This window comes from Somniosus microcephalus, chromosome 19, assembly GCF_052327205.1.
Source record: "Somniosus microcephalus isolate GS21.2 chromosome 19, FLI_Smic_1.0, whole genome shotgun sequence".
NCBI lineage: Eukaryota > Metazoa > Chordata > Chondrichthyes > Squaliformes > Somniosidae > Somniosus > Somniosus microcephalus.
In genome coordinates, this window is record NC_141005.1 from 40033826 (window position 1) to 40058265 (window position 24440).

General features: G+C 41.9%; 2 protein-coding genes across 4 annotated transcripts in view; one reads left to right on the plus strand and one right to left on the minus strand.

Annotated features, from left to right (window-relative positions):
- The window catches only part of rsrc2 (arginine/serine-rich coiled-coil 2), a 31056-nt gene extending 21977 nt beyond the window's left edge, over positions 1-9079 (minus strand). Inside the window, exons 1-3 of one of the 3 annotated variants that reach the window (XM_085961670.1) lie at positions 8968-9076; positions 799-967; positions 623-652 (exon numbers count right to left, since the gene is read on the minus strand). In XM_085961670.1, coding sequence (XP_085817796.1) covers positions 623-652; positions 799-967; positions 8968-8973 — 205 coding nt within the window. In that variant the 5' untranslated portion in view covers positions 8974-9076. Of the gene's footprint in view, positions 1-622; positions 653-798; positions 968-8967 lie in introns of all 3 variants that reach the window. The other 2 variants (XM_085961672.1, XM_085961671.1) reach the window with 2 other exon arrangements.
- Positions 9080-16591: 7512 nt separating this feature from the next.
- The window catches only part of kntc1 (kinetochore associated 1), a 133065-nt gene continuing 125216 nt past the window's right edge, over positions 16592-24440 (plus strand). Inside the window, exons 1-4 of the mRNA XM_085961675.1 lie at positions 16592-16800; positions 20646-20789; positions 21562-21682; positions 23938-24053. Coding sequence (XP_085817801.1) covers positions 20658-20789; positions 21562-21682; positions 23938-24053 — 369 coding nt within the window. The 5' untranslated portion in view covers positions 16592-16800; positions 20646-20657. The remainder of the gene's footprint in view (positions 16801-20645; positions 20790-21561; positions 21683-23937; positions 24054-24440) is intronic.

Below are 24440 nucleotides of genomic sequence, written 5' to 3' on the forward strand. Positions count from 1 at the left end.
TTATAATATGTGCAACTAAATTATACCTGCTGCTTCAGCTTTCTCAAAGGCAATTATGCAACTAATATCTGAAGCAAAGTGCATGTTTACAAGTGGTGCTCTTCACTTTCAGAAAAAACAGTTTCAGTTGCATGTGGCACTTAACCTGGCTTGTAAAAGTGTGGTATTATTTAATACACTTCACTCACATCAGCAGGTTAGCGTAAAAAGGTAAGCAATTCATAGATAGGCAAGTATCTATTTCAGCACTTTTGGAAATTAATTTGTATTATTTTCATGATTCTTATTTTCACAAATACAGAAAAGAACCATAAAATGCAAACAATTTTTTAGCATAAACTACTACTGCTCATTAGCTCTATGTAAGTTTCTATAGCTCTAGCAAATTAAAGATTGTGGATGCCTAAAGTTGTCGTACATTGGGCTACTAACATGCTCGACCACATAGTGGAATTCATGATTTCCCGATCTCGGGCAAGTTGTTAGGGCAAGGGGAAAAGGAATTGTGTTTGGGGAGGGTGTGCAGGAAGAGGAGGTGGTCAAGTCGATCCATGCTGCTTTTGTGCAACTCTAATGCCAGGTTACACATTGATGATATAAGTAGAAATCTAGGAGGAATCACCTGCCCTATCAAGTAATGCCACATGGCCACCTAAATAAGGAAGAAAGAATATTTAGTTAAAAGAAAATCGTAAACTCTCAAATTGTAATAATTAATTTCCCATTTACAACTTGAGAGTGTGTAATACTAACATAACAAGAGTGTAAAATCTTATACACTAATAAGAACATACACACCAGGCTTCCGCTTCTTTTCCCTAGATCTTGATCTCGACCTAGATCGGGATCGTGAAGAATGGTGCTTGTAGCTTTTGGGAGATTTAGACGATGCCGATCTCTCACTTTTCTTTTCAGTGTCAGAAGTAGACTTTTTCAAAGCTAAACCATCCTGTTCAGTATCACTTGCCTGTTGGTAGATTTTAAAAGTTGCATATAGATTGGTATTAATTTTAATTTGACAAAAGTCCTCAGCTGCCTTTCCTCCTGAAGGTGTTGTTCCTTTGCTGGGGTACAGTTTCACCATAAACACCCTTTGATTCTTGGCCCAAGTGGCTATTATTCAAGTGAGAGTTTTGACAGTGTTGGTAAGCTATCTTACCTGGTTGGTGGTGGTGGTGGAAGGTTGAGATGATATCACGACCAAACCTAATCCTATCCTCTCTAGTCCTTACCTGCTATGCATGCACAAGAGCAGGGGTCACTGGATAGCAAACGGGGACAGGAAGCCTGGCTGATTTCCCCTCTAACACTGGGGCCAATTGCAGCACTCATATGACCTTTCTGACTCAGATCAGCTAACTGAACACAGATCAAGAATCGAATCTAGGACCATCCTGATCTATATGGCTCAGCTACTCACTGGATAAATTTGCTGAGCCACCAGGGCAATAGCTAACGAAGATTTCTACAGGAAAGACCCCACCTATGCTCAGATCAGTATTATTTATCTGTCTATGCTTAGGCAGAAGCTAAGCAGGAGTGGGATCACTTTGAGACATCTTGTAGGGAATAGCATAGATGCTTTAATAAGTATTTTACCTTAGTTTTATTTTTACACAAGATGAAAGTGACAGTGTAGGAATACCAAAGGAGAATGTGGAAGAATCGCTACTGGAGATAAGTATTCAAAAGGAAACTATTTAAAAAATGTATTGGTATAAAAGTAGAAAAATCACTGACAGATAGTAGAAACAGTTTTCAAACATTTTTGGAAGATGGGAATTGTAGCAAAGGACTGGAAGGTGGCAAATGTCACATGACTGTGCAACAGAAAGGAATAAATCAGTGAAATGTAGGCCAGTCAGTCTCACCTCAGTTGTGGAAAAACCAAACTCCACAATATGGGATAATTAATTAGTGAATCCTTAGAAAGGCACAGGCAAATCACAGTCAGCGTGGGTTTGTAAAGGGCAGACTGTGCTCGATTAATTTAATTAATTTTTTTGAGAAAAATCACAGACCACAGAGTTAAAGGGACTGCAGTGGATGTTGTGCTTATGGATCTTCAGAAGACATTTGATAAGGTGCCAGATAAAAGACTTGTAAGGAAAATAAAGGCAGATAGTATCAAGGGGAATGTAGCTCCATGAATAAAAAGGGCTGAGACAGAAAGTAAAGAGCAGGGATAAATGGATACTTTTTGGAATGATGGGACATGGGTAGTGGTCTGCCCTAGTAATAGTGAAGCATAGTAACAGTGAGGAAGATAGGGATAGACTTCAAGAGGACATAGACAGGTTGGTGGAATGGGTGGACACGTGGCAGATGAAGTTTAATGCAGAAAAGTGTGAGGCGATACATTTGGTAGGAAGAATGAGGAGAGGCAATATAAATTGAAGGGTACAATCCTAAAGGGGGTGCAGGAACAGGTATATGCACACAAATTGTTGAAGGTGACTGGGCTTTATAAATAGAGACAGAGTACAAAAGCAAGGAAGTTAAGATGAACCTTTATAAAACACTGGTTCGGCTACAACTGCAGTATTATGTCCAAGGATGTGAAGGCTTTATAGAGGGTGCAGAAAAGATTTACAAGAATGGTTCCAGGGATAAGGGAATTCAGTTACGTGGATAGACTGGGGTTGTTCTCCTTAGAGCTGAGAAGATTGAGAGGAGATTTGATAGAGGTGTTCAAAATCATGAGGGGTCTAAACAGAGTATATAGAGAGAAAATGTTCCCATTGGCGGAAGGGTCGAGAACCAGAGGACACAGGTGTAAGGTGATTGGCAGAAGATCCAAAGGCGACATGAGGAAAAACTTTTTTACGCAGCGAGTGGTTATGATCTGGAATGCACTGCCTGAAAGGGTGGTGGAGGCAGATTCAATTTTGGCTTTCAAAAGGGAATTAGATAAGTACCTGAAGGAAAAAAAATTGCAGGGCTATGGGGAAAGGGCGAGGGAGTGGGATTAGCTGCAGTGCTCTTGCAGAGAGCCGGCACGGGCTCGATGGGATGCATGGCCTCCTGCTGTGCTGTAACGATTCTATGTTTCTTCTAAGACTCTAATCGAGGAGATATCAGAGGACAAGTGTCGGAATTACTACATTATCTTATGACTTTTTCTTAACCGTAGGAGAAATGGAAGAGATTCTGATATGAAAGAGTATGTAAAGATTGAGAGACTGAGTATCACAGGTAGGGACCATTGAAGTCAATTACTCATTTCCACTGTTCAAGTCAGATTTCTTTGGATTGGTGGATCAATAAAAAATGATTTCCTCCTGTTTATCACCTGCAGAATTTTGAATTCTCCCTGGTCTTCACGGGTCTAGAGATGCACATGCATCCTATTAGTGATGTTATACACCGTGTGTGATGTCACCAACTTGATGCACACGCATCTCGAGACCAGGTATTCAGCACCAAATTCTTGCAGGGAGTTGAGACTTGAGTAAGTTCATTCCAGATGTATTATTCATCCATCCTCCGAAATAACAGAAAAAAAATCTTCCTTTAAAGGGTTTCAGTTTACTTAGCAACACGGATGTTTTTCATAAATATTACAATACAGATTTGGTTATAGCTTCATTGCTGCTTTTCCACTGGAATTCCTCTGAATATGACTTATATAGTGAATTCACAATGTTTCAGTTTCCTCCATGTAATGTTAAGCTAGGAATCTACCCCTGATATAACTAGTGGAGGAGTCTTAGAATCCTTTCATGCTCCTGGGGAACGTGGTTACTTGACTGAAAATCCGTTATTGGGGAATGGAACATTTCCCACTTTTTCCAGCTAGTACCAACTACTTAAGAGTTAGGGATAGTATATGGCAGATATTGCTTCTACAATGAGTTTTAACTTGAATATTGAAGACATCAGTTTCCCTAACCAGCTATCTTTGTAGCTGACTTGAGTGAGATTGACAAACCATGCAAAAGTTGGGTAGTTTGTGTTGTGGATCTGTGATTAGGAGCTGGATTGAGGCTGTCCAATTTAAATGTAAAAAAATGTGAACCTCCATTACAGCGGGTGCCCAGGAATAAAGGTTGAGAAGCCAGAAAGGGATACTTTATGAAATATTCACTCTTTAAAATATTAAAAATGATTATATTACTTATTCGTAGTCCAACAATCAAACTATTTCCTCGAGTGTGTAACTCGTGGGCATATAAATTTAAGATCACCCAAAAAAGAGATTATGAAGTCTTTTTTTTTTAACTAGAGGATCGTTATGACATGGAATATTCCACTACAAACAGTTATGGAAGCAAAATTCATAAAATAACTTTGAAAAGAAAAGTATATTTGTAAAAGATTTTTTATAGGCAGGAGAATGTGACTAAATGGATAGCTTTCAAAGAGTTTGGAAAAATAATGGTGGGTTGTCATTTCGGTCCCAGTTTGTTAGTCTTTTACTTGTTTTCTTGAGTTTGTGATATTTCAAATAAAAACTAATTTTCTCTGAATTTAACAGAGTTTGCTCCTCCTCCCACACCCCCTGATATTCACTTTTTTTTAATGCTAAAGCTAAAAACTTAAAACAGGCTTTTAAACTGATTTGAGTGATCCTCAAATCACAAGGGAAGGCATGGTAGAAAGATTTAGGAACTCAAAAGTAAATGAGGCTCCGACTAAGAGAGCTGGTAGAATTGGTTGTGGAGATTGAAACATATCAGTGAGTAGATTTGCAAAGTTCACTGAAATCCTAACTGATTGGAAAGTAGCAAATGTGAGCACCACCTTTAAAAGAGGACAAGGGTTGAAGCCTCAAATTACAGACCCATCATCCTTACTTCAATTGTGAGATAGGACATGGTCAGATTAAAGAGAATCTGGGTTCGGAAGCAGGTCAGGTCTAACGAACTGACTGAATTTCTTTAAGTTAGAGGCGGTGGATGTTATCTGCCTGATTTCAGGAAGTCACTGTCCCATATTGGGACTGATTCACATGGGATAGATGGTGAAGGATTAAGCTGGATTGATGTATGACTGAAAGGTAGATGGCACAAGTATCAGTGAAACAGCAGAGGTTAATGATCGGGCCATTGTTACTTAGAAATTTTATAAATGACTTTTGAGGATGAATATTCTCCAAATTGTTCCTTTACAAACGACACCAAATCGGATGCGGTGTCCAATGGGACTTTAATCTCTCGAGAGGACGATGACAAGGGGGCACTTAGGCGTGTTTTTAAGATTTTCACAGATATGAAAACTTTGGATAGAGGAAGGTTCTTCTGTTGGGCACAGGATTCAATGACTAGGTGAAACAGTTTAGAAGGAATTAACTTGCATTTATATAGCGAGAGTGAAGTCCCAGGATAGACAATCTTTGTACTTAACTCAGTCCTGTAAGTTCAGAAATCAGCCTTCCTGCCCTGCACTCTCCAATAATTCTATAGTAATGGCATCTTTCACAACCTCAGGATGCACCAAAGCACTTCAGTCAATAAAGTACTTTTGAAGTGTATTCACTGTTGTAATGTAGGGAAAGGCATCAGCCAATTTGTGCACACGGTCTCACCAACAGTAATGAGGCAAGTGACCAATTAAACTGTTTGTGATATTGGTTGTCGGATAAATGTTGACCAGGACACCCGAGGAGCTCCCCAGCTCTTTGCTGAATAGTGGCATGGGATCTTTTACATCCACCTGAAGGGCAGACAGGGCCTCCGACATCTCTGACAGTACATCATTTATTCCCTCAGTACTCCATTAGAGTGTCAGAGAGAGAATGTGTTTAAGTTCTGGAGTGAGGCTTGAACCCACTACCTTCTAACATAGAGGCAAAAGTGCTTCCACTGATCCATGGGTGACACCTACAAAGTCCCCAAAAAATTAAGGAATTTCTTTTTGAAGTATAAGGGTGATTAAAGATGGTGGTGGAACTAAAACCATGGCCAAGCTGGATGCATGTCCATTAGAAAACTGTATATAAAAGGCGATTCGTTCTAGAATCACAGGAAGAAAACTAATGGGAGATGTGAATGGGTGAGCTAGATGTACAAAGTTGGATGATAAATTAGGCAGCATAACAAACAGGGGCAAAGAATGCAGGAGGTCACAGACAAGTTAACAGAGAGCGAATAGATGGCAATGCGGAGAAATCTGAAATAGTACACCATGGAAAAGAATAGATTCTTAAGATTGAATGAACAAATATTTAGGGGGTGCAGATACATTTATCTCAAAGTGGGAGCTTCAAGTAGATTCTGAAAGAAACTAGTGTCCAGAATGTTTGCTTACATTTGATAATCAAGTTTGTGATTTTTAATGCACTCTGCATCATATCCCAATCCACTTGTATCCCAATCCACTTGGGGTTAAGAAATCTCCACTTTCAGTGAATTATAAAAATCAAGGTCCTAATAAAAATCTACTTTTGAGCTGACATTGGTCCAAATTTCACTCTGCTGGTAGGCAAATAATGTGGGCAGCAATTTAAAAAATATATATACCCAAAAAGCAAAATATGATTGTTGCTAGGCGTGAAGACAAACATAAGCACTGGATAGCAGGGTCTTTTATTTCTTTCAGATAAAGTTCCAAATAAGATGATGTATAAAACAAGAGTATATTTAATAATAATCAGTAACAATGATACAAGTTAGAATTTGCAACACTTCGTCTTCCATCATTCGCTCCAGAACATTTTGCCTGACATACCCAATTCCCCATTCCTTTTCCCCCAGCAGTGGGAGGAGCCACAAGTCCACCTTCCCACAACTGAAACCCCAGGATTGCTAAACAAAGAAAATGACACTGATTGTACCTCTAAATAATTTGCATAACTTTAAAACCAAGCTATATATTTCTATATTAAAATTCTTGTGTGCAAACATCCATTTTTCATATTTATAATTTTTTTTCATTCGTTAGTGGGATGTAGGCATCGCTGGCAGGGCCAGCATTTATTGCCCATCGTTAATTTCCCTTGAGAAGGTGGTGGTGAGCCGCCTTCTTGAACTGCTGAAGTCAGTGTGGTGAAGGTACTCCCACAGTGCTGTTAGGGAGTTCGTTCCAGGATTTTGACCAAGCGATGAAGGAAAGGCAATATATTTCCAAGTCAGGATGGTGGAAGGGAACTTGGAGGTGATGGTATTCCCATATGCCTGATGCCCTTCTAGATGGTAGAGGTCACGGGTTTGGGTGGTGCTGTGTAAGAAGCCTTGGTGAGTTGCTGCATTGCATCTTGTAGAGGGTACACAATGCAGCCACAATGCGCCGGTGGTGGAGGGAGTGAATGTTTAAGGTGGTGGATGGGGTACCAATCAAGTGGGCTGCTTTGTCCTGGATGGTGTCGAGCTTCTAGAGTGTTGTTGGAGCTGCACTCATCCAGGCAAATGGAGAGTATTTCATCACACTCCTGACTTGTGCCTTGCAGATGGTGGAAAGGCTTTGGGGAGTCAGGAGGTGAGTCACTCGTCGCAGAATACCCAACCTCTGACCTGCTCTTTCATTCAGAGTATGCGTGTGGCAGGTCCAGTTTCTGGTCAATGGTGAACCCCCAGGACAGTGATGGTGGGAGATTTGGCAATGGTAATGCCATTGAATGTCATGGGGCACTGGTTAGACTCCCTCTTGTATCATTGTTACTGATTATTAAATATACTCTTGTTTTATACATAACCTTGTTTGGAGCTTTGTCTGGAAGAAATTGAAGACCCTGCTATCCAGTGCTTATGTTTGTCTTCACACCTACCAACAATATACAGTAGAATGCCTAAATAAATTTATGATGTAATGACACGATCAATCAGCAGAGGCACTGCAGCAACATTACTGGTGGAAGGCTGTAATTAGTGTGACAGGTTTACATAGGCAATTTCACTATAAATGTGGATGTAGGAATTTGACATTAAAATAAGGATAGAATGTACATCTTTAAAATGTCAATTTTTAATTTTAATACAAAACAGCCTCAATTAGATACAAATTACACAACTCATTTTGGAACAGAAAAGGTAACCAACTGCATACATGTATATTTTTGTAAATTTAAAGTTAAACTTGCTAGCTGCTTTAACTTTTTTGTAAAAATTCTGAAAATGTCTACGGTCCATTAACGATCATTTAGATATTTATACACACAAATATATACTGGAAACGATCTCATTTTCAGAAAAGAGGCAGTTTCTGGAAAATATAACATAAGGATACTGTAGTTAATCCTACCAGAAAATTGCTCATCTCAGACATATCAATTACACTAAAATCAAAACTGACCGGCTGTAGATTTAGTCAAAAAAATCTGATTTCACCTGCACGATACCAAGTTTCTAAATCTAATCTAAACTCAAGAGCCTAACATCCACATCGTTGGTGTCCCAGATGCTTCTCCAACCCGGTTCATCACAAGCGCAACAGCTCTATGTTGAGCAAAATTGGTTGGGGATTCAAGCGCTGTTTTAGGCCCCAGAAGCTTTCGGTTGTGAACAACCCGAATATTCTTTCTGACGTAAAAATATGTCCATGAACATTATGTGTATTGACGTATTTTTATATATTATACACATAAAACACGTACAGTATTGTTGTGAAACTATGGCGAGTCGGAGGTTCTGCTGGCTGCGTCCATCAAAACACAATTTACAGAACAAACAAGCCGACAATGCGGCCACTCACAAAGCTGCTCAACGCACCATCCACTGACACCGGTTTAACCATATTAATCTATGAACATTAAGCAAGGCAAACAAAATCGGATTTTCTAATAATACATATGGGAAATGCGCAACTATCACACACAATATAATTTGGGAGGTGTTTCATGCTTATGTATTGTTTTTTTTAAAGAGGAATGTTCCAGAAAACATAATATTTCCAACATGGCGCCTGCCGCCATTTTCTATTGAGCACCTTCGCGACCAGACCATAAGCTGCGGGTTTTGAGGAAATCTCATTTAACCCCACTAACCAAACTGAACCCAATAAATAAAACGTTATTTCTTTGGCAATACTTACCGCCATATCCCCAAGCGTTTTAGTAAGGAAAAAAATGACAGTCTCTCCGCTGCCGACAAGCTCACCCACCTCCTGCTCGCCGACAAAATCCTCAGTGACGATCGTGACCCACCCCCTCCCCGCACTCGTGCATTGTGCGCGCGCACCCACCAGCTTTACCAAGCCTGTCAAAAATCACTCTGGCTCAGAGTCCCACTTCACTCAGTTGGATACAGTTTTTGATGTATGGATTTTTCCTGTTTTGTTGTATGGATTTTCAGCCTGTTTGATAATGAATCTCACTCCCAAGGATTTTGGAGTCCCCTGCACAGAAACATGCGTTTATATTCAGCCTTAAACGCAAAGAAATGTTCAAGGCACTTCACGGTCAGGCATAACGAAAAGGGACGCCAAAACTGAGGAGGGAGAATTGCTTGAATAGATGGGTTTGGAGAAGGTTTTTAAGGTTGGAGAGGTTTAGGGAGAGAATTCCAGACCGTAGGGTGAAGTGGCTGAAGGTTCTGCCACTGATGGCGAGGGGAGGGCTGCACAGCAGTCTGGAGTCATAGAAACAGCGGGGATATAGGGCTGAAGGAAATTGCAGGGATGGGATAGGATAGGGCAAGGTCATGGGGGAATTTATAAATTAGGAGAAGGATTTTTAATTTAATACATTGTATGTTAGTGAGGATGGGGGCTTGATGGGTGAGCAGAACTTAATACAGCACAGGATATATGCAATAGAGTTCTAACCAAGTTGGAGTTTGTGGAGTATGGAGGCCAGCAAGGAGACTGTTTGACGAGTTGAATCTGGAGGCATGTAGGTAAGGGTTTCTGTGGTGGATAAGGTAGGTGCAGAAATGTGTAATGTTGTAGAGGAGGAAATAAACGGCCTTGGTGATGTGCAGGATATGGGGTATAAAGCTTAGCTAAGGGTCAAACAGGACATCAAAGTTGTGAAAAGTCTGTTTCAGCCCGAGACTGGATGGGTAAAGGAAAAAAGACTTGCATTTATATAGCGCCTTTCATGACCTCACGAGTCACAACATCCTAACGTGCTTTACAGCCAATGAAGTACTTTTTGAAGTGTAGTCATTGTTGTAATATAGGGTAGGGTTTGGAGTCAGTGGCAGGAAGTTGGGTTTATTGCAGGGGGCCAAAGATGATGAGGTCAACCTTCCTTTTTTTGAGCTGGAGAAGTTCCGACTCATTCAGGACTCGATGTCAGACAAGCAGTCGGTAAAACATTGTGTATATTTGTGCCGTCAACTCATCTATCATGTTACAAATGCTGCGTGCATATATATACAAGTGGGTATGATCTGATCGCCATTACAGAGACGTGGTTGCAAGGTGACCTGGGCTGGGAACTGAATATCCCAGGGTATTTGACAATTCAGAAGGATAGACAGAAAGGAAAGGGAGGTGGGGTGGCTTTGTTGGTAAAGGATGGGATCAGTGCAGTGGTGAGAAGTGATATTGGCTCAGAAGATCAAGATGTAGAATTGGTTTGGGTGAAAATAATAAGAGGAAAAAGTCTCTGGTGGGCGTAGTCTACAGGCCCCCAAACAGTAGCAATACTGTTGGACAGAGTATAAATCAACAAATAATGGAGGCCTGTAAAAAAGGTACGATAATAATCATGGGTGATTTAAATCTCCATACTGATTGGACAAATCAAATTGGCCATGGTAGCCTTGAGGAGGACTTCTTCGAGTGCATCCGGGATGGTTTCCTAGAACAGTATGTAATGGAACCAACCAGGGAGCAGGCTATCTTGGATCTGGTACTGTGTACTCTTTTAAGTGGGGTGATTAAAACAAATCAACTGTAACTTAACAAATTTAATTAAAATTTGGTTGGCCGGGGTGATGATGCACTCCAATCCGCGTGGCGCAAACTGGTCGCTGAAGGCTTCAAGCGTGCCGGCAGACACCACGTGCTCCATCTCCAGGGCCACCCAGGCGCGAACATGGCCGCGGAAGAGAGGCAGGCAATTGAGCCGAACGACCCCCTCGACCGCCCACTGCCTGGACCAGTTGATGGCTTTTTTGGCCAGGCCCAGGAGCAGTCCTATGAGGAGGTCTGGTACTGTGTAATAAGACAGAATTAATAAATGATCTCATAGTAAAGGATCCTCTAGGAAAGAGTGATCATTGCATGGTTGAATTTCAAATTCAGTTGGAGGGTGAGAAAGTTGTATCTCAAACCAGTGTCCTGATCTTAATCAAAGGCATTTACAATAGCCTGAGGGCAGAACTGGCTAAAGTGGACTGGAAAAATAAATTAAAGGGTAAGATAGTGGAAATGCAGTGGTGGACATTTAGGGAGATATTTCATAACTCTCCACGAAAATATATTCCAGTGAGAAAGAAAGATTTTAAGAGAAGGGAGCACCATCCGTGGCTAACTAAGGAAGTAAAGGATGGTATCAAATTGAAAACGAAGGCATACAATGTTGCCAAGATTGGTGGGAGACCAGAGGATTGGGAAATTTTTAAAAACCAGCAAAGGATGACGAAAAAAAAATAAAGAGAGAGAAGATGAATTATGAGAGTAAACTGGCAAGAAATATTAAAACAGATAGTAAGAGCTTCTACAGGTATATAAAAAGGAAGAGAGTAGCTAAAGTAAACATTGGTCCCTTAAAGAATGAGACTGGGGAATTAATAATGGGGAACGGGGAAATGGCAGAGACTCTGAACAAATATTTTGTATCTGTCTTCACGGTAGAAGACACTAACAACATCCCAATAATGGATAATCAAGGGGCCACAGGGAGGGGGGAACTAAAGACAATTACTATCACTAAGAAAATAATACTTGGTAAAATAATGGGACTAAAAGACGACAAGTCCCCTGGACCAGATGGCCTGCATCCCAGGGTCTTAAAAGAAGTGGCTGCGGAGATAGTGGATGCATTGGTTGCAATATACCAAAATTCCCTGGACTCTGGAGAGGTCCCACTGATTGGAAAACCGCAAATGTAACACCCCTATTTAAGAAAGGAGGGAGTCAGAAAGCAGGAAACTATAGACCAGTTAGCCTAACATCTGTTGTTGGGAAAATGCTGGAGTCCTTCATTAAGGAAGCAGTAGCAGGGTATTTGGAAAATCATAATGCAGTCAAGCAGAGTCAGCATGGTTTTATGAAAGGGAAATCATGTTTAACAAATTTGCTGGAGTTCTTTGAGGATGTAACAAGCAGGGTGGACAAAGGTGAGCCAGTGGATGTGGTGTATTTGGATTTCCAGAAGGCATTTGATAAGGTGCCACATAAAAGGTTACTGCATAAGATAAGAGCTCACGGAGTTGGGGGTAATGTATTAGCATGGATAGAGAATTGGCTAACTAACAGAAAGCAGGGAGTCGGGATAAATGGGTCATTTTCCAGTTGGCAAACGGTAACTAGTGGGGTGCCACAGGGATCAGTACTGGGGCCTCAACTATTTACAATCTACATTAATGACTTGGATGAAGGGACCGAGTGTAATGTAGCCAAGTTTGCGGATGATACAAAGATGGGTGGGAAAGCAAGTTGTTCAGAGGACTCAAAGAATCTGCAAAGGGATATAGACAGGCTAAGTGAGTGGGCAAACATTTGGCAGATGGAGTATAATGTGGGAAAGTGCGAGGTTATACACTTTGGCAGGAAAAATAAAAAAGCAAATTATTATTTAAATGGAGAGAGAATACAAAATGCTACAGTTCAGAGGGACCTGGGGGTCCTTGTGCATGAAACACAAAAAGTTAGCATGCAGGTACAGCAAGTAATCAAAAAGGCAAATGGAACGTTGGCCTTTATTGCAAGGGGGTTGGAGTATAAAAGCAGGGAAGTCCTGCTACAACTGTACAGGGTACTGGTGAGACCATACCTTGAGTACTGCATACAGTTTTGGTCTTCTTATTTAAGGAAGGATATACTTGCATTGGAGGCAGTTCAGAGATGATTCACTAGGTTAATTCCAGAGATGAGGGGGTTGACTTATGAAGAAAGGTTGAGCAGGTTGGGCCTATACTCATTGGAATTTAGAAGAATGAGAGGTGATCTTATTGAAACATATAAGATACTGAGGGGGCTTGACAAGGTAGATGCAGAGAGGATGTTTCCCCTCATGGGGATATCTAGAACTCGGGGGCATAGTTTCAGAATAAAGGGTCGCCCTTTTAGAACTGAGATGAGGAGGAATTTCTTCTCTCAAAGGGTCATAAATCTGTGGAATTCTCTGCCGCAGAGAGCTGTGGAGGCTGGGTCATTAAATACATTTAAGCTGGAGATAGACAGATTTTTGCAAGATAAGGGAGTGAAGGGTTATGGGGAGCGGGCAGGGAAGTGGCTTTGAGCCCAAGATCAGCCATGATCTTATTGAATGGCGGAGCAGGTTTGAGGGGCCAAGTGGCCTATTCCTGCTCCTATTTCTTATGTTCTTATAACAATCGTTGCAGGCCCAGATGCCATGAGGTGAATAGATCAGGCTAAGGCTGCAGGTACTGGATGCTGAGATTGCAAAACTCGCTAGGGTCTCAGGGAGTGAAGGCCTGAAGGGCAAGTCTAACTTTACTGACACAAGTGGAGCAGTGTGGGTAATCCCCTGTTCACTCCTAACATTTTCTTAATACTAACAATGGACTACAGTCTCAATAACCCACAATAGATGGCCTCAAGTATCATCAATCTGCATAAATCAACAGTTACTGAGCAGCTCCAGCTTGTATTAAACCTTTGAAGCTAGGGGTCAAAATTATCAGAATAACAGTTCATTGAATTCTGACAAATAATGAGACAGATAGCCTTACATCACTTCACCTTTGCTGTGGCAGCTGTGATGGGAATAATTTGAGGTGATGGAGTAAAAATATCACATTGGCGTCTAAGACTTTTCCTACAGCATATTGCATCAATAATAACATTGGTAGTTATATCATCTTAAGAAATGTGTAATAATATTATATGAGCAACACAATATATACATCATATATATTTTTTGGTCAACTTCCACCATTGCAACCTCCATTTGTAAACAAATGAGAATAAGTTTGCTGAACATTTTTTTGTGATAACCTTTTCAAGACACATTTTGTTCAAACAGCGAGGTTTTGTGAATGCTCAGCTCCTGGAACAGTTGGTTACATCCTGTTCTGAAAATTCTGTTCAACTGTTGCATTTTGGCCAGTGGGGCAAACTTATGTCACAAGAAATGTTATAGCTGTCACAACAAAAAACGTGTACAATACTGTTTTTGGATTTTGTTCTATTCAGATGGTAGGAATGTCTAGTGGATACTACTTATTGTTTAAAATAATGCACTATTAGCATTTTCAATTATAAAAATTCTGACTGACCTTATTTGTCACTTGCACAGTGGCCTGCCAGATTGGGTCTCCCTCCCTATAGATTGCTCTGTGACGTCTCTGAAGAGTGTAATGATAATTGAATTAAATAGGGGAATGTTAAGTGAGCAGGCAGTAAATGGTTAGGCAAGTGATTGATGGTTACACCTGTGTTTGTGTGTATATAGAAGCACCCAGCATCAACCAGCTGGAAAAACACTTACATTAATCCAGTGTTCCTGAGTGTTTAAGTTCCTCAGCAGTTTTACAAAGGGAAGCTGCCCCATGTGTCTTACGCCCTCAGTAAGCTCCCGGCTGGAGTGGAGCTAATCTACAGAACAAATGGGAAACTGTTCAACCTCCGTTGCCTCCAGTCCAGATCCAAGGTTGTCCCATCCTCTGTCATCGAATTACAGTATGCAGACGATGTTTACGTCTGTGCACACTCCGAGGTCGAACTCCAAACCATCGTCAACACCTTCAACGAAGCGTACGAGAGCATAGGCCTTACACTAAACATCCATAAGACAAAGGTCTTCTACCAACCTGCCCCCGCCACACAGTACTGCTCCCCGATTATCAAAATCCATGACGAGGCCTTGGACAACGTGGACCACTTTCCATACCTCGGGAGCCTACTGTCAACAAGGGCAGATGTCGATGACAAAGACCAACACCACCTTCAGTGTGCCAGTGCAGCCTTCGGATGCGTGAGGAAGAGAGTGTTTGAAGACCAGGACCTCAAACCCACAACCAAGCTCATGGTCTACAGAGCAGTAGTGATACCCGCCCTCCTGTATGCATCAGAGACATGGACCATGTACAGCAGGCACCTCAAAGCACTGGAGAGGTACCACCAATGCTGCCTCCGCAAGATCCTGCAAATCCATTGGCAGGATAGGCACACCAACGTCAAGTGTTCTCGCTCAGGCCAACATCCCCAGCATCGAAGCTTTGACCACGCTCGATCAGTGCCGATGGACGGGCCACATCGTCCGCCTGCCCGATACGAGACTCCCAAAACAAGCGCTCTACTCGGAGCTCTGACATGGCAAGAGAGCCCTAGGTGGGCAGGGAAAACGCTTCAAGGACACCCTCAAAGCCTCCTTGAAAAAGTGCAACATCACCGCCGACACCTGGGAATCCCTGGCCCAAGACCGCATAAAGTGGAGGAGAAGCATCCGGGAAGGCGCTGAACACCTCGAGTCTCTTCGCCGGGAGCAAGCAGAAGCCAAGCGCAAACAGCGGAAGGAGGGCACGTCAACCCAAGCCCCCCATTCACCCGCCCCTTCAACCACCGTCTACCCCACCTATGACAGAGACTAGGTCCCGCATTGGACACATCAGTCACCTGAGAACTAATTTTTAGTGTGGAAGCAAGTCATCCTCGTTCCGAGGGATTGCCTAAGAAGAAGCCAGCAGCTGCATTGAAAAGGAGTGGAGACAATAGTGCATATCCTGCAGTCACAGGGCTTTATGAATTATCACTCAGGTCTATTTCACTGCTGTTTTCAAAATCTGAAAGACTAAAAGATAAAATAATCATTACAAGAAATTCTTGACAGAGTTACAAAATAAAAGCTCTCTATCTCAGTACATTCAAAAATAATTATAGAAGCTATGCACAGACTTCAGTTCAAAGATTAGTAAACAATTGTCAATTATTTTTGATACATTGCGTTGTCCAGAATTGCAAGAGTGAAATCATAAGACTCCTACTAAGAAAACAATATAAAATACAATTACTATGTTCTAATTTTAATTTTTTAAAAGATTCCATTCTCTTTTCGCTGCAGTTTTAGTCATATCCTGTGAAAAATGTGTCCTTTCTTAACATTAGAGATCAAATTTGTCATTAAAAGTGCTGTTTACAACAAATTTGAGACCTCTTGGTCTCTGACAGGCAATTTAAAGTACAGAACCACTTTGAAAGCTCACTGTAATTTTGGAAATTTTGCTTTCCTGCTGCATACAGGTTGTTTTTTTACCAAAAGGAGGGAAGAGCAACGACCAAAAATAATGACTGTTTGGAGGCTAATTGGACAAAATTCTTCTAGTTTGCTGGTACAATACCTTTCCAGTGAGGTCAGAAATTGTGCCAATAAATTTTACAAACAAAAAACAGCATCTGTGCTAACTGAGCTTCTTGTGTGGGCTATGCTGTGTTTTCTCCGCAAGCTCTACTGCGCTGTGTTGTGCTTGCTGTACTGTACTACTCCCACAGATTCTGTTGGCTAGCCTATGTAGGTTGGCCTGAACCTCGAGCTGCACAATCCTTCTCCCGATAGAGCAAGCGGAGCGGTCACGTGCTCCCTGCGCCAGCGGAGGTGGGCGGGGCCTCTCGCCTTGCGCGAGGAATGCTGGGAGTGTGTCCCTATCCCGCCAATTCCAAATTCCGTTTGTGAGGAGAGGTGTTGGGTTGTTTTCCGAAAAAAGTTTTAAACCTGCCTGCTGATCGTTTTGAATGATACTTTAGTTGCTTTTTTGTTTAAAAAAAAATCTGGCGTCGGCCTCATTGTTGACGGTAGGGATCGTTTTAATCGCTGTATTTGATAAATGCGAGTTCTTCCCGGTTGGCACTTTGGGCCTTTCAAATAATTACTGGACATCTCGGGGAGAAGATAACTATGTGTCGCGACATTGTAAATACATTCACAAAGTTACGTTTGCCCCGTGCCCCGATCAGAGTAGTTCTTCCGTCTTGGTTTTATGTTGTAGGTAACTTGTAAATGACCCACTTGAAGCCGAGGCGTATCATACGGCATTTTTGTTGGACTAACTTGATGAATGTTTCGGTGCAAACTCTGGTTGTCAAATATCTTGTGTTTATTGCTGGAGGATCATGAACCAACTTGAGCCTTCTATTCACCATTTGAATTTTCCGTATAATCATGTGATATATCATCCTCCTCCAACGCCTCTCCTCTGTTGTCCAGCTAGGTGGTTTTGCACTCGCCTTGTTTCGTTCCGATCTCTCCTGTGGTAGCCGAGAATCACCCGCAATTACTTGTCCTCCCGCTCTCTCTCCCTTACCTCCTGAAGTCCCCAAAGGATCTACCCTGGGCCCCATCTTATTTCTCATCTAGTGCTGCTCCTCAGCGACATCATCCAAAAACACAACATTAAGTTCCACATGTACGCTGAGCGCACCCAGTTCTACCTCCCCATGGCTGCCACCACCTCTCTTGACTCCTCCACTGCCTCTGGTTTGTTATGCTGCTTATCCAACATCCAGTACTGAATAAGCAGAAAATAAATACTGGGAAGACCAAAGCCATTTTCTTCTGTCCTCCTCACAGTCTTTGTTCCCCAGCTACTGACGCCATCCCTGTTCCTGATCGCTGATGCGGAACCAGGCCATTCACAACCTTGGCATCCATTTTAACCCTGAGCAGAGCTTCCCACCCCATATCCTCTCTATCACCAAGAGCGCTTACTTCCACCTTTGTAACCGTCTCCACCCCTGCCTCTGCTCATCTGCTGCTGAAAAGCTCATCCGTGCCTTTGTTATCTCTACACCCGACTATTCCAATGCTTTCCTGGCAACCTCCTACCTTACACCCTCCTTATCTCCTCCGAGAGCTCTGTGCTCCTCCAATTCTGGCCTTTTGCGCATCCTGATTTTCATTGCTCCACCATCGGTGCCGTGCTTTCAGCTGCTTAGCCCTAAGCTCCAGAATTCCCTCCCGAAACCTCTCCACCTCTCTACCCTGGTCTTCTCCTTTAAGACGCTCCTTAAAACCTACCTCTTTGATTAAGCTTTCAGCCACCTGTCGTAATATTTCCTTTCTTTGTCTGGTACCCAAGTCCAGGTCATTAATATATATCAAAAAGAGCGGAGCAGTGGTCCTAATACTGACCCCTGGGGGACACACCGCTGTATACTGCCCTCCAGCCTGAAAAACAACCGCACACCACTACTGTATGCTTTCTATTGCTCAGCCAATTTTATATCCATGCTGTCACTGCCCCAAAACCACATGGGCTTCAATGTTATTAACTAGTCTATTATGTGGCACTTTATCAAACGGCTTTTGAAAGTCCATATATACAACATCAACTGTGCTACCATCATCAACCCTTTCTTGTGGCCGTTTCACTCCAGGTGAATCTTGTATACAACATCAACTTTCTCCTTCCCATCAAAAAAATGTTGCATCCAAATGGGTTTGTAACTTAGTGTTTCCAAAAGATGGCGGATTCCCCTTGCAGTCTAACGGTATATAAAAACATAAGAAATAGGAGCAGGAGTAGGCCATTTGGCACTTAGAGCCTGCTCCGCCATTCAATAAGATCATGGCTGATCTACCTCATCTCCACTTTCCTGCACTATCCCCATATCCCTTGATTCCCTTAATATTCAAAAATCTATCGATCTCTGTCTTTAATATACTCGACTGAGCCTCCATAGCCCTCTGGGGTAGAGAATTCCAAAGATTCACCACCCTCTGAGAGAAGAAATTTCTCCTCATTTCAGTCCTAAATGGCTGACCCCTTATTCTAAGACTGTGACCACTGGTTCCAGACTCCCCAGCCATGAGAAACATCCTCCCTGCATCTACATTGCCAAGCCCTGTAAGAATTTTGTATGTTTCAAGGATATCACCTCTCATTCTTCTAAACTCTAGAGAATATAGGCCTAGTCTACTCAATCTCTCCTCATAGGACAATCCCAGGAACTAGGCTGGTGAACCTTCGTTGCACATATCAGTGTTGTTTGGGATGACTATGCCTTTCTGTTAGCCAGTGGGATTGTGGTGACTGTGATGAGCCATTACTTGCTGAACTGCAGGAACAACATAAATAACACTTTTGCATCTAAAATGATGTATGAAATCGAGTAGTGAAAATCCTGGGGAAATATTAAATTTGGGGTGCAGACCTACTGTATCTGACACACAACTGGTTTAGCCATCAATCACCAGATTTGGCTGAACCGCATCAAGTGCTATCAGGTCTCTCTCTCCTTCGCAAAAATCACTCACTACTCCAGGATCATCCTGGACATCAAAGGTAACCCCCAGCTTTTATCCACCACCAGCTGTCTCCTTAAAACCCTCTCCCCTGCTCTCTCCATGCTCACATCCAACAACAAGTGTGAGGAGTTTATGAACCTCTTCATCACTAAGGTTGAGACCATCAGTTAAACTGCTTTATCGCCATTGTTCCTTCCTCTTGCCCACTAAGCCCAGGCTCTCCCCTGCCTTTGCCCTGAACGCACGTCTTTCTCTCGTTTCTCTCCTTATGCCCTCTTCGAGTTCATCTTGTCCATGAGATCCATCTCGTGCTCCCGTAACCCCATTTTCACTTAGCTGCTGAACACCCAATATTCCCTTTCTGGCTCCTGTTCTATAGCTGACATCCTGAATGGCTTCCTCTCCTTCGGTACTGTCCTCCTCTCTTTCAAAACTACTGTCATCACCAATGTTCCCCCTAATATTTTTATTCGTGTGCGATCCCTTTGGCTGCGCAGCCTATTCAAATTTTCGCGCGTGTGCGGTTTCTTCCATATAAAAGCCAGTGAGTGGCCGGCGCAGGACCTCCAGACCGCCGCGCAGCTTAGCAGGAACGTTGGTCATCACCCCCTCAATAAAACCACCCTCGGTCCCTCTGTCTTTGCAAACTGTCTCCAAACTCCCTTTCAAAGTCCTTGACTATGTTGTCGTAATCTGTTCCGTTTTACCAGCAACTCCCATGTTTGAATCTCTCCAATCGGGTTTCTGTCCCTACCACAACACTGAACCGGCCCTAACCAAATTCACATGACATCCTCTGTGACTGTGACCATGGTGCATTATCCCTCCTTGACCTCTCTGCAGCCTTTGACACGGTTGACCAGACCATCCTTGCTGCTGAAACCCTCATCCTTGCCTTTGTCTTCCGTGGACTTAAATATTCCAATGCTCTCCTGGCCAGCCTTCCATCTTGCGTGAGCCATAACTTTTCAGCTCATTCAAACTCTTTTGTCTGTAATCTATCCTGCACAAAATATGTCCACCTCTCTACTTTTTTCTCCTCATTTAGTACACTGCTTAAAGCCCACCTGTTTGACCAAGCTTTTGGTCACCACTCTTAATAGCTCCTTATTTGCTCTGCGTTCATTTTTGACTGATTACGCCTCTGTGAAGCATTGTTTTCTACATTAAAGGTATTATAAAATGCAATGTTGGATGTAATAGAGGAAGGATACCATTTTTACAGTTGCCAAAACCAAAGGATAAATATCTCTGGCTCATATCAAGTTTTAACCATTTCTGTTGTGAAAATAAATTGAAGATCGCCATTAAAAATCAGTTGTTTATCTTGGTCTAATGTTCAAATGTTCAAACAAAGTAAGTCAGATGCCTATTGTGTATTTTTGATTTATAGCAATCACTCAAGATGTGGAATGACATTGAACTTCTGACAAATGATGACACAGGCAGTGGTCGACTTAACATTGAGGCCAGAGGAGAGAGTGGTGCAGCCCTTTATCAAGTAGATACTATAGTTAAAATATCCTCTTCAGCGACGGTAAGATTATTTTTTATATATGTATATGGGGCAGGGAAGAAAACAGAATAACTTCATAAACAAATGAAAGCTGCGGTGCTCTGGGATAATTCAGATACTTAGCAAGTGCTTCTTGTGTTCCAAATAATTAAAAAGAATTCTTGAATATTAAAATAAACATCATAATATTGTTTCTACCAAAACAGAAAATCACTTCAATTATGGTAACATCATCTTTTGTGTCCCCATTTACCAGTCATTTGGTAAATTCCTGGAGGGTGTATGCCTGAGTGATATCATTGGTTGAATGGTCAGCGACCTTTTGGTTTGCTGCAATTTTTCAATTCACACTGGCAAAATTAGGTGTTTTAATATTCAAAATATCTGGAAATTGAAAAATCTTAAACAGAAATCTGGTGAATAATTCAGTTTAAAGGTCAGGACCAGTATTTGTAACGAGGGTGGTAATCTAATGAGTGCTTTCCAGTATTGGTGCAGACTGACTCCACTGCTGGTACATTCAGGAGGCTTTTTACAATGTCTGTTTATAAAGTGCAGTGGGTACATTTTTAAAATTCTCTAGTTGCTGTCAAAGTTTTTTTTAAATTGTGGATCAACGAATTTGTCATTTGCTAGTCTTGCTGTCTAGTGGCTTCACTGAGAGACGGGAGAAGAACATTTCTATAGTAAACGTTATACTGCAGTTTCAAGTATTTAAATTTTTTTAAAGCTTTTAACTGTGACAAGTTTAAAAGCTGTTTGTATAGAATTAATATTCCTTTTTGTTCCTTAGGTAACAGTCAGTCCCAAGCTACATGCCTATAGCAGCTCTGATGGCTGTGTGGTTGTTGTGGACCAATCAGTAATGCTTTTGGACCAAATTTGTCAATCTGTGCTGCTGCAGCTCCAGTTTGGTGAGTACTGTTGGCTAGTTTATTTTTTTTCCAGAATGTTCTACAGAGAGTTAGGGATACAGATCCTCAGAACTACTACCAGCAGCAATATCTGTGAGGACCAGTTTAAGATAATACACTAAACATACAGTGATAAAGTTTCCTGGATTTACCATCGCCGACTCCCCCACCATCAACATTCTGGGGGTCACCATTGACCAGAAACTTAATTGGACCAGCCACATAAATACTGTGGCAACAAGAGCAGGTCAGAGGCTGGATATTCTGAGGCGAGTGTCTCACCTCCTGACTCCCCAAAGCAAGGCAAAAGTCAGGAGTGTGATGAAATACTCTCCACTTGCCTGGATGAATGTAGCTCCAACAACACTCAAGAAGCTCGACACCATCCAGGACAAAGCAGCCCGCTTGATTGGCACCCCATCCACCAGCTTAAGCATTGACTCTCTCCGCCACCGGCGCACTGTGGCGTGTGCCATCTACAAGATGCATGGCAGCAACTCGCCAAGGCTTCTTCGACAGCACCACCCAAACTCGTGACTTCTTCCACCTAGCAGGATAAGGGCAGCAGGCGCATGGGAATACCATCACCTCCAAGTCACACACCATCCTGACTTGGAAATATATCGCCTTCATGGTCACTGGTTCAAAATCCTGGAACTCCCTCCCTAACAGCACTGGGAGTACCTTCACCTCATGGACTGCAGCGGTTAAAGAAGGTGGCTCACCACCACCTTCTCGAGGGCAATTAGGGTTGGGCAATAAATGCTGACCTTGCCAACGATGTCCACATCCCGTGAATGAATAAAAAAAAAGTACAGATAGTTTATACAGCCCAGTCTTTTTAGTGCGAAAATAAGAAAAAAAACAAACTTGCATTTATACTGAAGCTTATTGCATCTCCCGGAACATTCCAAAGCACTTCACCTACAATTAATTACTTTGAAATGTAGTCGTCGTTGTTAAGTGCGGAAGGTAACTGTCCGTATTCCGGTTGAATCCTGAGATCTGGTTTCCCTTCCAGCCAGTGAATCAGGGATTGGATTGATATCAGCTTTCATATCAGGCCAGTTTTGTCTGTTGTAAATCTGCTCTGCACTGTTTTGACATCAGGAGTGCTGCACATGGGCTTTAAGTTAACTTGCATCTTAAGGATGTACAGAATGCTACATACTGAAAATATCTGTGCTGGAGTTGAAAAAGTAGGCCTTCAATGATATTGTTTGTGGTTTGTTTAAATAACAAGGCCTTCACTATTGAGGAATAGTGTGGGAAGGGGCTTCATGAAGCATTTTCTGGTGACTGCAGCAGCAAAAAACAATACAGCTGATCTAGAGCTAGCATCCAACATTAATGTAGTTGCTTTAACTGAGAGACTTGACAAAATAACTCAGAGAGGCATCACTTCATGTCCTGGAAGAGTGCCTCACCCGTGATATATTAACAGCTGAATAGATTGTAGCTTTAGTTTTAATCCCAACAGCTGTGAAGGGCAAGAAGCTCACAGTGATGGGGGTGATGCTTTTCCATGCCAGACTATTAGGAAAGCAGTTAAACATGCTTGAAACACTGCTTACCTGTTTGGAAACAATTCAATTGTTTCCAGTGTACTTAAAGAGTAATGAGCTGAGAGCATGTGAAACAGCCGAGATGTAACATGTGTCTCTGACTAATTACGAACACAAATGTTTATGACCAGCTACTTGAACAATGATTCCTTCAGTGCAAGACTATTTTCTCTTGGCGCCTGAGCGTAGTGCTATATTGAGGAACAGCTGCACTGTACTTTTTAAGGTTCTAGTTTTCCTCCTCTTGCTTCCTGATGGTTGTGACTGATACTGGGGTACAGTTCCAGTGTTCGTTGCCCCTGTTATTCCATCCCAAGTGGCTATCCTTCATGTGTGAAACTAAATGGTGAGTTTTTGCAGATTATTTGATTGTGGATCCAGATAATTTGGAAAGTAACCTAGTTGGACAGGATAATGGACGCACTCCAGTTATATGTGGTCAAATTTCTTCAATCTGGAGCACTTTTAGACAGTGAGTAGCACAATACTCCGTGCTGTGGGTGACCATTGGCAGTCTTAAAAGTACTGTAACAAAGGCAGAAGTTATTGCAGATTTCTGAAGAACTGTTTCTTTTGCCCTGTTATAGGGGGCGGGATCATATCCTGAACTTCACTCTCCCATTAACTTCCATTCTGTTGGCTTCCTTAATTTCTGTTCAATATATTTGATTTCTATTACATCAACTGTAGATACTGAAGTGGATGTGGTGGCACTTTGTCAGGAAGGACAGTTTCTGATGGTTGGAGAAAGAAATGGAAATCTTCATCTACTGCATGTAAAGTCCAGACAGACACTATTAACTAATGTAAGTGGAGAGCTGCTTAATTAATTGAGAATAATTAAGCAGTTTTTTTTTGACCAAGCATCCCAATACTGAAGCATTTTTACAAGGAGGGTGATTGTTTGAGGCTTTCACGGTTCTTGTTCTCTTGAGATTGCAGAGAAATGTGACTCTTTTACTTGTGTGAAGTACAGTACTTGATCTGACCCAACTTAAAGTTAAGTTCATGTTACGGCTTCCTATTAATAAACGGTGGCTAACTATTTTTTGGAAATAAAATATGAACCATTTAAAGACTCCATATTAAGCAATAAACGTGTAATTAGCAATGTTGGTATTACTAGAATTATGTTTAACTATTGATTTAGAAGTTTGCATTTAAATTCCTGAAATAACAATATTAATTTACAA